This window comes from Cheilinus undulatus, linkage group 1, assembly GCF_018320785.1.
Source record: "Cheilinus undulatus linkage group 1, ASM1832078v1, whole genome shotgun sequence".
Classification (NCBI taxonomy): Eukaryota; Metazoa; Chordata; class Actinopteri; order Labriformes; family Labridae; genus Cheilinus; species Cheilinus undulatus.
Window position 1 is genome coordinate 28,220,810 of NC_054865.1, and position 16,586 is coordinate 28,237,395.

The 16,586-nt window shown below is 36.6% G+C and overlaps 1 protein-coding gene across 1 annotated transcript; it reads right to left on the reverse strand.

Annotated features, from left to right (window-relative positions):
* Positions 1–1,939: 1,939 nt before the first annotated feature.
* Positions 1,940–15,220, reverse strand: LOC121510715 (guanine nucleotide-binding protein subunit beta-5b-like). Its single transcript, XM_041788903.1, has 11 exons — positions 14,982–15,220; positions 12,878–13,014; positions 12,710–12,751; positions 11,347–11,423; positions 10,900–11,032; positions 6,388–6,531; positions 6,164–6,255; positions 5,179–5,227; positions 4,302–4,398; positions 2,969–3,135; positions 1,940–2,519 (listed from the first exon to the last, which is right to left on the reverse strand). The coding sequence occupies exons 1-11, from the start codon at positions 15,091–15,093 to the stop codon at positions 2,508–2,510; spliced, it is 1,062 nt and encodes a 353-aa protein (XP_041644837.1). The 5' UTR covers positions 15,094–15,220; the 3' UTR covers positions 1,940–2,507.
* Positions 15,221–16,586: the final 1,366 nt, after the last annotated feature.

The following is a 16,586-nucleotide window of genomic DNA, read 5'->3' on the forward strand; positions in this document are numbered from 1 at the left end:
AGCTGCAGGAAACATTTTATTGAGGTTATCAGTGAAAAAGGCAGAAAATACAGAGAGGGACAAAAGAAATGACATGGAGATAAAGGTTTGTTTACTTCCCAGACACTTGGGGATACCCAAAGGGATGATGTGGTTGGAGACAGCTGAACTTTGAACGTTGTCAAAAGTAAATAAAGATGGAGAGAATATCGGATTGGTAAAGCTCTACTGACATACTCCTCAGCAACAGGAAAAAATAAGTATATTCCCCAACATGGAGATGTAATATAACAAAAATACAGAGGGGGACTAGAGTTGAACTGTGGTTCTTACACCTGTTTCAATATTATAGAGTTTTTGGGGTTTTTTTGTATTAAATACATTTATTGAGCTAGTCCTTTAGAAAAAGAAGTATTTGTCATCTAAGTTGACATGGTATCATTTGGTAAAGAGACTTTGTCAATAAAGATAAAAGTCTAAGTGCAAATTCAGTGCTCTTCATGCTTTGCACTTTAATTTAGACGTGAACAAGACGTGAATATTTTAAGATTCTCAGAGATGATTTTACAATTGGGATTGTATTTTTTCATATATATATATATACAGTGCTAAACAAATTTATTAGACCACCTGTCAAATTTGTCAAAGACCATCCAGTGTCATAAAGTGCTTTAATGCAGACTTTCATTTTCAGTTTTACCAAATTTTACCATTTTGAACAGGAATGAGGAATTTCAAACTGAAATCACCCAAATTTGAGCCAGCTCACTGGGCTTCTCTGAGAAGTCAGAAATTAATCAAGCATAACATTCAACCACTAAAACTCATTTTTCTCTTCAGGAATGCAAGTCAATAGCTATAATTTCACATATTTATCAAGAAATACTAATGTGCTTTACTATTTTTTCAGTTTTTTTTGTAAATCAGTAAATTTGAAAATTCATGGATAACAATAATAATCATATTTTAGCATTAAAAATATCATTTGGGTTAAAAAGCTTCTACATATTGGTGTATTAACCATTGCAGAAACATAAAAAATGATTTTGGTAATTACCAATGCTGTTAATTTAGGGCAGCTGTGGCATAAACCTTACTTTGGTTAGGGTTAGGGTGGTCTAATAAATTTGTTAAGCACTGGATATTTCAGATCAATATCTCCAAATAGATTTCCATATTATACAGAAAGATCAAGAACCTTTGGATACCTGACACTGTGTAAACTCCACACTTGTGCGCACACATCTGTGTTAAACATGTGATCTTCAGTACAAAATAGAAATAACTTATAATTATATATATAACTTCACATTGGTTGTTCCAAATTTTGTGATAGAAATATGCTATTCTCTTAAAACTTATCTCCTAAAACAATTGTTTGTGATTCATGTATTTGACAAAAATAATAATAATAAAAGAACATTTTACACTGGAAAACAGAAAAAAAAACTTAAGGTTACTTCACAGGTGGATTAGTCATAGTTGTAATGCACTGCAGTGCCCCCTAGTGGAAGACAGTCTTAACTAATAAGTACAACTGAATTTATTTTGATCTAATTCTGTTGTGTAAATACCAGAACTCTTTTAATGTGATATAAGTACACAGTCTTTGAAAGTCATTCACGTGAAAAAGACTTTAGTCGTGTTAAGGGTCAGGACATCAGATGGTCCACTGGTGCCGATCAAAAGACCATACTGACACATAATACCACGGTAACCAACTTATCAGGTCTTAATAAGTTTTTATTTCTTCCCTCCACACAAAAGGAGAAATGCAAATTTCTGCTGTAATTAAGGTCAAACTCTGCCACATAGACTGTTTAGGTTAAATCACTAACACAGCAGATTTAACAAACTTTAACAGCTAGCTACAATGATGCTGCTTTGTGCACACAGGAACTTTTTAGTCTCCAGGTCTGTATTCATCCGCTGAGGTTAACAGAACTAAAAAACACAGAAATTCTTAAAATCTTCTTTATTTTTCTTACAATAATTTCTCCTAATCTGCTACATTTAATGTAAATTGAAATGATAAAAATCTGTGACTGGTCTTATTCTGAAAAATCATGATAAGTATGTCAAAAACCACTTATGGAACAACAACAATACTGCATACTCTCACAAGTGTGTTTCTAACAGGACCTGTGACAGCAAACTGTTAAGATAATTTATAAGATGATCAGTGATATCAGTGAGCCAACGTGCTACTGGTTACCACAGGTCAATTTGGCTCTTTACACTGACTCATATTAGCACCAACACTTAATAATTAAACAGTTTGTCATTAAAGCTAATGATACAGAGATTAGGACTTCAATTATCATCAAATGTCTACTGAAATAAATATATTATAAAGAATATTGTAATATACATTGATATATATCCTCATTCAGAGGAGATATTCGAGGTCTGCTCATTCATCACACTTCTGCTGTAGTGTTGATTTCAGGCAGGGAGGGATTTGCTGTTTTTGGTGTCCACAACGATGCTGGTGCTGTCTTTTGTGAATTGTGACTGTGATATGAAATTTATGCCCAAATCTGTACAAGAAAAAATGAAGAGAAAAGCCATTTGAATTAAAAAAAATACAAGAAATTGCGTATAGAAAAATCATGTTTCAAGTTCAAGAATCTGAAAAAAAAATACAGTTACACATAACATTTTTTTTTCTGGAACTCAACTTTAAAACCTTGTCGATTTCACTTATTTTTAATATAAGTTGTCCAGCCTAACTAAAATTTGTGCAATGATGAGATCAATATGATTCAGACATTTACACTGGAATAAGTAGTTTGACTTCAAATACTTTCAATAATCACATCAAAGTTAAGACACTTTAATCATTAAAAATTAAGCTTAAGTCTTTAATTTTATTTATCAACTCTAGCCACAAGTATGCCAAGCTGGCAATTCTTGTATCTATTTTGACTCCAGATGGTTCAGGCGAAGCATAAGAAAAAATTACAACATCAGGGGAACTCCGGCTCACCCTTAAGGTGTTGTCCCAGGAGGCTGAGCAGAGCGCCGTGCCGTCAGGAGACAATCTGACTCTGCTAATGCGATTCTCATGGCCGAACAGACACAAGGCACGAGTTCCCTTCAGAACGTCCCACACATTGATGGTGTAGTCATTATAACCGACAAAAAGCAGACGACCTAGAGATGTGAGGATGAAAATAAAATATGTGAAAGAGGAAGAGGGAAATACACAACAGGAAGTAAGAAAGGATAAAGAGCTGATTAAATTGTGTAATGGGTACTTTCCTTTTGTCATTAAAATTAAACAGTTCATGACATTTATCATTTTGTCCTGTGAAACTTACTTTGCTTGAATACATATTTACTATTTAAGTATAATGTAATTAATTTCATATCTTGGCATCACAAACCCTAAAAATGTCAGGTGGTGCAACTATCCGAGTAAATGAACAGATTATTGACACTATGAAAAATGGCATTTTAATTGTGACAGTGTGATTTTATGGTTGAAATCTTTGAACAAAACAAATGTTATTAAAATATATCAGCATAAAGTTATAAAGATCACTGAAAAACTTTTGTCTTTGAATTTGAAAGATCTTAAATGTCGCTAAACAATCATAATCATGGTATTTTATTTCAAAATGAAGTGATAAAAAGACTGTAGCATAATTTATAATTTCTTTATCTCCAACTGTCACTCATGGACAAGTAAAATGGTTTGTAGATCCTTAAGTAAAAATAAAATAATTTCCTTTCAGTCACAGGTGGGTGGGAACACTTCCCATACAACCATGTACAATTGCTAAAAATGTATACTACCATAAAACTCTTTGTTTTATTTAATAAATATATGTATCCACCTTCTAACAAGAACAAAGATAACAAAAAATGTCTAAATATTTGAAATTAGTTGCAAGTGTCAGGTGGCACAAACAGGTTCTCAGGTGGTAAAACTGCAAAAAGTGTCAGAATATAAAAATAAATCTTAAAGCTCGAATATATTTACATTACTTCTAATTAGGTAAAGGATAATATTTATTTTTTTAAAATAAAATTGAAGAATGCAGTTTTACTTAGGTGAGTGGGTACGCTTTCCATGTCAGGTGATGCAACTAAAGTTAAACAAAATTTTATTTTACAATAAAATTCTTCAAATACATGTATTCACCCTTTAACAAAGATAAAACAAACTTATTTTCACTTACTTTTACCAGACTTTGTGTTTAACAGAAAAGTCAAAGAACAGCAGCAGATGTGCTCTCTTTTAGATTAAAAAAACATGACTGGGGCGTTCTGTGTTGAGCAAATCTGACACTTTATAGACCTAATAATCTCCTCACCACTTAGAGAAAAGTCCACAGTGGACGCTCCAAAAATGATGTTGTCCTTCTGGTAGACGGATACCTCACGGTCAGCTCGCAAGTCATAGAAACGGACCTGAGGAACACCAACAAACATAGAAAACACAGACACACACAGGACATACAGCCATTATTTCGTTATAATCATTTTAGCCCTACAGTTGTCAATGGTGTATAAAAAACAGTCATTTCATATCACTGAACCAGTGTTAATTTCGTCGACTAAAACTATGATTGAAAATGTTTGTCGACAACCTTTTTTCCATGACAAAAACTAGACTAAAACTGACAAAAATAGATCTGTGATGACTAAAACTGACAAAAACTAAGTTTAGTTTTTGTCAAAATGACTAAAACTAGTCTAATATGTAATGAAGTTTTTGTCACATTCAAAACCTGTGATATTTCTCCACTGTGGGTAAATCTGTCAAGATGCAATGCATCTGTATCGGTTCTGCCTCTCAGCTGTAGAGAGCAGGGACCCCAGGTTTAGCAGACTGCAGAGAACACACTACCATGATATGGTACCAAATTTAGGCAAGAAAATAAAAACTTGGATCAAAAGTTCAAACAAAAATGTGAGGACTTTTCTACAACTAAAACTAGGCTAAAACTAAAAAGGGTAGAAATGACCAAATGGGACTAAAACTAAAATGCATTTCATTTAAAGACCAAAACTAAAACTAGAATTAAAAATAGCTGCCAAAGTAATGGTATCAACAAATGTTAAGCAACCCTAGATAGAATGTATATGCATTTATTTCTTTTGAAAAAATGTTTTGTATTGTTTAATTGAAATATTAAGCTAATGACAAGTGAAGCCACACTGATCAGCTGGTCACATGATGGGACTCACCGTGGAGTCATCAGAAGCAGAAGCAAATGCGTCTCCACTGGGGTAGTACCTGAGAATCAAACAGGATCAGGGAAACAGTGAGGAATGCTACTTCAAAGTAAGATGTGCTATAAAACAACATGTATAATTTGTTTTAAATAGCTGAGAAATCCTGCTGCTTCAACTGCACAGATGCACTGAACCCTTATCTGTAAAAGCTGTGAACCCAGTGAAACAGGAGTATAGCAACTACTGATAGACTATTGGCTACTGATGGTTTAAAGCTGCAGCTATCAGACAGAATGGACTAGTAACTGTGATGCAGTTGTTGAAAAAACTGTTAAAAAAAATAGAAGTAATTCAGTCAAAATGAGAAGTACATTGTGGTAAAAAAAAAATCAGCACAGGAAAAATACACATTATAAAACTCCTACTGCATGGATTATTATATTCTCTGTTCTGTAACTCATGATCATTATGTCTCTGATGTTACAGCCATTGACAAAAGATCAATTATGGACCCCCCACCCCCCACCCACACACACACACACCTCAAGGGTTTACAATGAAATAAAGCTCAGTAATTTTTTCAACTGCTTTGCAGGATTTGCCTTAACTAACTCGTATTTTGCCCAAACTGCAATGCTGAAAATTTAGATTCAATTCCACTGAAAATAAAATCTAAAGTCAGGGTACATCAGTCTTTCATTTTTAGAGGGAGAAATTAAAGGGAGGGAAAGTGCACCAGATGTTCCCTATGATGTTAAACATAGCCTCACACATATGTGGGTAATATGTTTGTTCACTATGTTTTGTTGAACTAGGCTGGAGTTCAGTCATGAAGTCTGTTTATCATAGCAGCTACAGAAGCAGAAGTATCAACACAATGTCTGCTATCTCTCTCACTGTGAAGTTTTTTTAATGTCATCTCTATGAAGAAAACATTCTGCTGCAGTGAGGCTGTGAGACACTGTGAGACTTGTTTATATAAAAGAATTGGACTCACTTAACACAGTTAACATCAGACACGTGGCTCTCAAAAGACTGGATGTTCTGTCCAGAGCGCATGTCCCACACGTTGGCCTTCTTATCACAGCCCTGGAAAAAAAACAAGCATTGTTTCATATCAGTGTTAAATCGATTTCAGTTTCAGTGCTCAGTGAAATTCAAGAGTCACAGGGTTTTGCCGTGCCTAAACGATTTTCAGACGCCATTTTTCTTAGCTCTTACCCCAGTGACAAAAGTGTTTCCAGTCTCAGACGGGCAGAGGTCCAGGGACAAGACATCAGCTGTGTGACCATGAAAACTCTGCAGCAGCTGCCCGCTCTCAACATCCCACAATGCACATGATCCGTCACCACTGCAGGTCAGGATCTAACAGAAAAAAACATATGGACTTATAGAAGAGTGCACCCACACATGCAAGCACTGCACACTAGAGACACAGAGACATGGCAGTCAGAAAAACAAACCCATAAAACCACCTTTCCAAAGTATTCTCAAAATAGATTTCTTAGTGTTGGAGCAACAGTGTGGCTATTTGAATAATTAAGATGGAAACTTCAGAATGACTAAGTTACAGGACAAAATTAGTGTGAAATAAAATCAAAAAGGGTCTGAAGCATAAAGATACTTAAAATATGACATTATTGACAGATATTAAGGATATTTTATTTATGCTTTACAGCAAGATATGACTGATTCAGAACACAATATAGGACTTTTTTCTAAATTAAAAGTTGCAAAACTTTTTTTTAGTTTCCACCTTCTACTCTATAAATGACCAAGACAACATGCTTTTATATACATCTTGTTTTTAATGACACTGTTAAAATTTTGATTTATTTTGATCAATTAATCAGAAGGGGAAAAAAATATTTAACTCGGTTAAGCTCAGTTGGTAGAGCAGGAGCGAATCCTCAGCGCTCTGGTCGCCGGATCGATTCCCAGTCTCTGCACTATTTGGTGCATGTCTTCCCCCACTTCCTCTCTTCTGATACTTCCGGTCTCTCACTGGCTATCTTACTGCTACAATTGGCGGCGTGTCTGTCTGTCTCAGTTTGCATGCCACACTGTTGCTCCAATTGCCCTTGAAAACTCTTAGAAGACTTCTTTGGTGTACTAGTTCAGAACTGGTACCTTAAAAAAACATAAGTATATACAGATTTTGTATAAAACCCCAAATTGTTTTACCTTACACTTCAGTTTGCCCCCCTCCCAGTCCCCCATTATGTCTTTTCCCCTGTGTAACACATATGTTTGATCCAACACCATACTGAACAGGAGAAAGCCTTCACTCTCGAACACAAGCTAAAAGAAAAAACCTACACCAGAGTTGAGTTTGTTTTTTCTTTATAACTAAGAGTTAAAGTGACAGAGGACTGGACTGGACTTTGTTGAAACATGCCCACAGGGAGATGTATTTGTCATGCTTGGATGTGCTGATACACCTGCTCCATGATCCATAATTTAAGTAAGCTCTCTTTACAGCACTTCTCCATGCTCATATTAAATAAAATAATACAGATTATTACGTTAGTGTTAGAAATCACGGTTTATTTGCTATTACTTGTCGGTTGTAGTTGGCAGTGCTGCATAGATAAGTTTGAATATGTTTTGTCTCCATGCAAACAGTGCATGAAACAGTGTGATGCTTTGTCATAGGCCCACAATAAAATGCGTACTCTAAAACATATGTACCAGCACGTGGAGATGCTGATCCATTATGCAGTTAATTGGGGAAAGAAAACACCCTGTTCCATGCATGTAAAGCTTGTTCTGCTGTCTGTGAGAGCTGATGGAAGCACGCTGCAGTTTTTATGGCGAATGAACTTTCCAGAGATCAGGACACGATTTCACCTGTGTATGACTTTAAGGGAAATTATGTTTAAATAAGGTTGGTGAATATTACTTTGACATGCTATTACTAAGCAATAACCAAGAGTTAAATCAGTCTAAGGCCCCGGGCTGTTTTTTTATCCATGTGTGACAACATTACACAAGACAACGATGTGACTATTGCGGTTGTTTTTCTTAAGAGTTCTCCTTCATTCAGGCAGGAAACTTGGTCAAGGGGATGCTTTAGTGAAAACATTAATATTAACATTCTTTTAATTAAACACAGTCTGTTATTCTGAATATTCAATACGGATTGTCAGAATTCTTGCAGGGTGCCGGCAAGATTGGACAGGCCAAAATAATGACACATTGATGTCATCACCATCCAACCAGCTTTATAATTTGATGAGAACATGCCACAAACTCGTTTGCTCTTCATTTTTATAACTTGTCAAAGATCAACACCATATGGAACTGATAAATAAGTGGGCAATCTGCCCTCAGTCTCTCCTTCTCCTATGCCAAGACTTGTGTAATCTTTTCCATTTATAAATATTGCCTTTTAAATGAATTAAAAGGACTAGTTTTATTGTTTAATTTTAGGAACATAACAGCCAGAACAACAAATAAAACTTACTGATTTGATTGAACAATAGTAAAAAAGTTAAAATAATCATAATTGAAATATTTGATGTGTGACTAGTGTGAAAAGTGTGACTATTCGGAGCAAACCAATGGCTTTAGAGCAAAAAGAAAGCATTGTTAACATCTACAAATTAAAAATTATTTTACACTAAAGAAAAGTAGGGCAATCTTGTATGGATCCAGTCTACCGCTGGTCCAAAGTTAATTGCACAGTGCTTACACACTGTAAACAAATACGATTTAGAAAAGAGCCAAAGGTCAGCATCCCTCCTCTAACACAGAAAACTCTCTCTTTATGCATCATGCATCCATCCACACGTAAAAAAACAAAATGCTGGTAGTGATTCGGATGAAGACAGATTATGGGCACTCAGAGACACATACAAACATCAGAGATCCCTGCAGGCTACTGGATTAGAGAGCTCCTGCTGCATGACCTCAGGCACAAAAACACCACATCCTGCCTGCACACAGAGGTAGCTCCAGTTTCAACAAGAGTGCAATTATCGGCAAGCCACAATTACTGACAAACGCACAGATGGGACCTTGATGTTCTAACAGAGTCTGTGCATTAGTTTGGTTTTATCATACCAACACCTGCAATGTCACCGTTTATTTAAAACATGTAGGACACTCATCAAATTACCCACCCATCCCACATGAACGTCCTTAATTTGAAACCTTTTATCCCACCAGACAACAGCTCTTACATTAGAAATCAACTGAAAGCATGTGAACTACTCATGGTAAACGTTTGATGCACACACAGGCTGCCTAAAAAGGAAACAAGTCCTACAAAAAAGAGTAGTAAACACACTTTCTGAGCCCTTGATATAGTCCACAGCTTTGTGCACCAGTCTATTTTAGTGCTGTAGCCTCTGAGCTGCTCATGTGCATGTGAGCTTTTTTTGTGTTTGAGAAGCAGGAGAGAAAAGATGTGTGACAGAGTTGTTTGTGTGTGAGAGAGCGAGAAAGACAAGAAGGACACATGCATGTGCATGCCTACAATGTGTTAAATGTTCTGCCCTCAGGTCAGTGTGCTCCTCTCTTTCTCAGATAAAAGCCACTCAGTGTCCATTAATACACCCACCATACAGGACTGTCACTCCCCTCCACCGCCTCCCTGTCTCTTTTCTGCCCCCTCTTCAGCCCTGCCATCCATCTCCCCTCACCTCGCCCTCCTTGTTCTCCCTTGTCATCATGCTGCTCTGCCTTGCTGATGGCCAGAGAGGAGTAAATAATTAAAGTCAAATATGTGAGGCCATTTCCTTCATATTTTCCTTTTTTTGGTCAGTCCCCTTCCTTTCTCCTGCTATTGGGGAGTCACAATCCTATTGTAATTTTATGATTAAATATCTGAAATAAATGTGTAAAATCAAAATAACGCTGTCATATTTTAAATAAATTTAATTACATGACTTTTAATAAGAGCAGAGTGTCTCTGTAACTGGATCACTGGTTCAGAAGTGTGATTGTCCCTTTTGGTTCAAGAGGTTCAAGGTTCAAGGACCCCAGAACAGCTCACTGCTGCATATAAATAACAGCAATAAGAGGAACTTAATAACTGCTAGTAAAGAGAAATATTTATAACTGAAAATCATGTGTCTTTCTTGACTAAGTGGTCCTGACTGAAACATGGGTAATCTAGGAAATCATTGTGTCATGGCACTTCTCTGTCTTGATCAGTAAATGTGGAGACTGTAGATAGAAACTGTAGAGGGAAGTCAGAACACATTTGAAGTTAAACTGGAACAGCTAAATGCCTGGTAGTTAACAGCTAAAGTAGCATTTGGCCTAATTTCTTACTAAAGCTACAGTTTAAAGATGTTACATGATATAAAAGTAGAGGCCTACACTCCTAGCTTACAGAACTTTTAGCAAGAAAACCTGGATTTCCACTGACTGTATAAAACCTGGACATCCCCCACTGATTTCTCAAGCATAGTTTTAAAGCCAAATGGCTATGGCCATCACTGTGTTAGATCTTTTAAACAATAGCTACTAAGACTAAAGACTAAAACTGCTTTTTGAACCAAGCTGTGTTTTGCTGTAAAATTTGGGATTCTAATGTGGGTGTGTATGGATCTTCGAAGGTAGAAGGTAGGTATGCAGCCAACTTAAGTGGCTTCTACAGGTACTGCAGTTTTTTCACATTTTTCATTACCTAGCTTTCAGGCAAGCCAATTTTTCATCTAGCCTGCCTTTTTAGCAGGCTAATGGGCCATCCTTGCAGTAGCTACTATTTTTCCTGGTGCTCACCTGCATGTCCGAGTTGGCGAAGGTGCATCCTGATACATAGTTAGTGTGCATGGCGACAGACTTCTTCTTTGCAGCCAAGTTCTCATTTCTGTCCAGTGATAGTGGAATCACTGAACACTTGTTGTCCAATCCACTTTTAATAGAAATAAAACATCACATGTCAGCGAGGACCTGGTTGATATTTCAGTCACTTTTTTTACATTCAACAGTATATAGTTGCTATGCAGGGTTTTGGATGGTCTTTCCCATGTTCCACAAGCTGACAGGGAATTTATGACTGCATTAATAGAGCAAAATAAAATCTCACTACAGCAGTTGGAAGCTGTGGATTAAAAAATGAAGAATTTGACCATAAAAAAAAAATGCTGTAAAGTATCATGTGAGTACTGTACGACTCTGCTGTTCTACCCAAATAAAAGCTAAAAGTCCAATGTTCCAAATACTTACCCACAAGCCACAGCACAGCCTGAAGGAGCATAAGAACATGCCATAACCCATGTACACGGCAGGCTCACCCCATGTTCCTGTAACACACAGATAGCAACAAATAAAAAACAGGAACAAACTCACAGATTAATTAAAAATGGAGAGCAAATTAATTAGTCCAAAGGAAAAAATATCTTTCTCTCACATACATTGTGCACACACATGTTGTAAAGTTGAGTATGGTGGACATTAACAGGGATAATCCTCACTGTGTTTATGTCTGCTCCATCAAGGGGCCTGATGGTAGTACCAGGCTGAATCCTGTCTACCATTTAAGTGCACTCAGACTCATGGATGGCACAGATGGATAGATAATCTTTATACGCACATTTCCATTTGACCGTGTCGCCGCCTCTCTCTCAAAGGAGGGTGGCAGCAGAGGGTGACCCGCCCACCCACTCAACACCCGTGCATATGGTGAGGAGATGATGAGTGGAAAAACACAACACTTAGCTTTACATAACAGAGCAGAGAAGTGGGGAGGTTAAACTTGGCAACCCAGCCCCAGGAAGAAGAAGTAGCTTTTATTTTTGCATAAGTCTCTGCATTATGTTAAATGGTTATACATTAAACTGAACTCTTTATATTCACAATGATTAGCATCATAATAGACTATAAGAAAAAGGTAGGGTTTTTTTAACAAAACTGTAATCAGAATCAAGTTCCAATGCAAATAGGAACTTCCAGGTGGGTTTAAAATTTTTTTTTAGATTCTGAGTTTGTAGAACTTTCTGAAATAAATCATTATTACAGTATGGAAAGTGGATCTAACTCAAGTTTCTTCTCTATACACTGGATATTGTAGGCCTTTATAAGATTCCCTTTTACAAATCAAAACTATGGAAATAGGCTTTCCTTAGACATGACTGGGTATTATCCAGTGTATTTGTGTTTTACTGTATTCAGTATTTTAATTATAGTTATTTTTTTCAAAAGCATCATCAAATTTCTCCTCACTTTTGCTCCGGAAACCCAAAGATGATTATTAGGAGTCAATCAATTCAATACATTTTTGTTTGTACAATTCATAACCAAAGTTATCTCAAGACGCTCTAAAAAGAGAGCTGGTCTAGACCATGCTCTTTGATTTATTATTTCTAAAGACCCAATGCTAATCACCATGAGCTCAGTACTAGCAGTATCTAGCATTATTTAGGAGTGTAATGAGTCTGACCTACTCAAGAGTAACTTTGAAGAGACTTATTTTTTTGCCTTTAATTCCAGGCAGTCGATATACAGTCTTGTGATTTATGGCTCTTCATTACTCTAATATAGTCAAACATTGTCTATTACCTGAACAAAAACAGCATCAACCTCTACTCACCTTATTTAGAGTGAAAGCGTCCCAGACAATCAATTTCCCATCCTAGATAAGACAAATAAACAAGACAGGTACACAGCATAAGACGGCAGAAATATTAATTTACAACTCATAAAACAGTACTTTAAACTGTTTCACATCTGTGGGAGGATGAAAGCAGATGTAGTTTACCTGTGAGGAGCTGACGAGACGGCGTTTGTCTCTGCACCAGTCCATACACAGCACCTTGTTGCCATGACCCTTTAGCACACGTCTGGTCTTTATGGAGAGGGCACTCAATGCCTCGACCTTCTCAGCCACCTGGTGCACTGAAGTGAGAACACAGACACATAAACAGATGTCTTACTTGAAATAAACACAGAGATTCAACATAAATATTAGAGACGCATGATATTATCATCTAAAAATTTCGGCCAATATTTACAAACTATATTTTGGCTGTAAAATCTGCCTTTATCAGCTGTAAATATTCGCTGTAAAAACAAATAAGGTAAATGTGTTTTAGGCTCGACCATCAGACACACAACAGCTTAGGTCTTTTCCTTTATTCATCATTATTCCTTACAATTACAAATGAGATAGAGGGGCTGAAATTTCTTCAATCTTTCATCGCCAGTTTATAAATTGTGTGTTTTAAGGACTGAAGTTTTAGGTCTTAACAACATTTAAATATTGCTAAAATTATTTTGTTAATACTATCATATCAGATATCAAAACTCATACATCATGCATCCCTAATAAATACATACTTTCATCGTATTTGTCAAAATAAATCAAATAACCATACAGCTACCTAAAATATGAATGCATATATAATGTTTAAAGTGACTCTCCTTTTAATTTTGAAGAACATTAACATTGGATATTTATTGTATCATTCTCTAAAAATCTGCTTGGTTTGTCCTTCTTTTTTGGCTTAGTATAGGAAAGAAATGTATTCATGTAAAGTGGATGACCTGTAAAAAGCTGGAATCAACTAATGTTAGGCAATAACTGACTTCAATAAATACCGAAATAAAAAGAAAATATTAGGGTTCTCAATCAATTACAGGTTTAAATTTGAATTAATCTTTCTTCAGTTAATCATGTTTAACATTTTATTTGGAGTTTTGAAATTCAATTATTTTGTATCTAAAACTGTTTTGTTTCATTTTAGATTTCGTAGAGTCTTAAACTAAGTGACTTCCTGTTTGGATACAGACCTGTTCTTACTTTAAAGGATAAATAATGAGCTTTGGGTAAATCAAGGATAATGACATCAACTTATCCATGGAAAAAAAGGAACTTGTTGTGAACTCAAATTGAAATATGGAAACAGAAAAGGGTAAATGTTCAACACCAAAGAGTACAGGTGACTTTTAACTTGAGGGTGATGACAGAATGTGAGGATTTGTTACTTTGGCAGTGAATGTTTTAGGGATTCTTCTGTTGACAAAACTTGCTTGTGACTCTAAATATATAAGCATGGCCAACTATTTCCAGATAGATCTTTTATCAGTGGAGAAAATCATTGGCAGATTTATCCAATAGGAAGCTTGCCTTAACTTGCTTTGCCTCAACCAATCACAAGAACAGGCTCATATCCTGCTTATACATGAATGCAACAATGAAAAGAAAAAATAACTGATGAAAAATGAAATAATTCTCACAACATTTGCCCACAGATACTGTGGCATGGCTTTTTAGTTTGGTCAACAACACAAAAAGTACAAGGAATTTATGAAGGAGTTAAAAAAAGAGTCCAACTTATCTTTTTATAACTTTGCAACAAAACTGTATCATTCTATTTTTTGAAAATTGATCATTTTAGTTAAATATAACATTATCCAGTATTCTTCCCCAAAGAGATACTTAAGTATGTCAGTGTTGCTGTTGATTATTCCTACAGTGGTTGGATTCCCTTCATATGTTCCTAACTGGCTTCAACACCTCCACAGCCATCATCCCACTGTGAACTGGAGAGTAAGGTCAAAGAGGCAGAGACTTTAAAACTATAAAGTAGCTTAAACAAGCAGCATGCAGTTGAAAATGTTCAGGTGAAGTTATTTCGATATTAGTGGGATCTCTAACCACAACCTACTGTTTTGACATAACTGCACCGACTGAAGGCGGAGTTGCTAGTCGTCGTGATATCTTGAGCAAACAACAACAACAAACAGAGGACAGGCTACTTCAAGCTTTGAGTCGTGTTTTAATTAAAAGCGCCATGTTGCAAGAGAAAAGGCAGTTGATGCTACTTCTAGTTAAAGAAGTTCATTTATGTCCGGACACTCACGCTCCACGTCGTTGAGCTTGCCCCGGTCCTCCTCCAGCTTCTTCTTCAGAGTCTCGCTCTCCCTCTTCAGCGACGCCAGGGTTTCCCCTTGCTGGAGCCCCTGACAGGCCATCTTTAGAGGAAACCGCCACAAAAACAAAAACCAGGTCAGTAAATGACGAGGAGAGGAGGGATAGGTAGGAAAGACCAGGACACACGGGATAGTTCAGGATGAGGAACGGGACCGTCAGATGAGGTGGTCCTCGAGCGCGACAGTGATGCTGCTGCGCGTGCCAGGCTCGAGCTCAGAGTGAGACCCCCGCCCCCTCCTCCATACTTTTACATTCACTGCAGACAGCACAGTTTTTCACTTACGGACAAATTAAATTGTCGAAGGACTTTATGAATAATCAAGGCAATTGTTTCTTTTTCAAACCTTTACATACTTTATATAGAGAAGGCCAAAGTGCTAGTCTCCATTATTAAGGGTGCTTTCTATTTCATTAAAATAGTTGCATATTTAGTAAGAACCCCCTTCCTAATAATTACATTTACAGGAGATTTTTTTTTCCTGAATGAGTTGGCATGGGGACTTCATGTTCAGGGATAGTTCTTAGGGCTATTTGATAATTTCCCTTTTACTTACTTGGATGTCTTATTGAGAACTGGTATATCTGTTATAAAATATGAAGTTAAGCTATAAAAACAAAGGCACAGTGAATACAGTGCCTATAAAAAAAGTGTTCACCCCTTGGATGTTTCACCCTTTTATTGATTTTATAAATCAATCATAGTCAATATGATTTGGCTTTTTGACAAAAAAAACTATCTTTACTTTCAAAGTGAAAACAGATTTCTACAAAGTAATGTCATATTAAAAAATGTAAGGTAAAATAAGTGATTGCATCAATATTCACCCCCTTTGAAGTGACTGACCTAATTCAACAGAGCTCCTGCCACTTGGTGCTAGTAGTCTAACAATTAGTGAAATGGGGATCACCCGAGGCAGTGAATGTGTCTCAAGTGATTGTTGTATGAAGATACCTATATCTGGAAGGTCCAGTCACTGGTTAATCAGTATTCCTGGCTACCATTACTCCATGAAGACAAAAGAACACAAGCAACTCAGAGAAAAGGTTGTTGAAAAGTCTTAGTCAGAGGATGGACACAAAATATTTACAAGGCACTGAACATGCCCCAGAGTTCAGTTAAACATCAGCAAGAAATGGAAGGAATGTGGCACATGTGTAAATCTGCTTGGACCAGTCTGTCCTCACAAACTGAGTGACCGTGCAAGAAGGAGACCAAAACACCTACGACTACTCTGAAGGAGTTTCAAGCTTCAGCATAGGAGAGACTGCATACATCAACTGTTGCCGAAGTTAAAGCTTTATGGGAGAGTAACAAAGAGAATGCCATTGTTGAAGAAAATTTAAATTGAATCTCATCTGGAGTTCACCAAAAGGCATGTGGGAGACTTAATGGTCAAGTGGAGGAAAGTTCTTTGTTTTGAGACAAAAACAACAAGGTGCTACACTGCGCATCACCACAAACACACCATCCCCCCTGTAAAGCACGCTGGCACCACCATGCTGTGGGGATGTTTCTCAGCAGCTGGCCCTGGAA

Bases quoted from the DNA above. Each gene is read 5' to 3' on its own strand.
- LOC121510715 (XM_041788903.1), bottom strand. From the start codon at position 15,093: ATGGCCTGTCAGGGGCTCCAGCAAGGGGAAACCCTGGCGTCGCTGAAG. The intron at 11,424-12,709 runs GTGAGTAGAGGT...TGTGTGTTACAG, and splicing joins ACGCTTTCACTCTAAATAAG to GAACATGGGGTGAGCCTGCC. The intron at 3,136-4,301 runs GTGAGGAGATTA...TCACATCTCTAG, and splicing joins TGTGGACTTTTCTCTAAGTG to GTCGTCTGCTTTTTGTCGGT.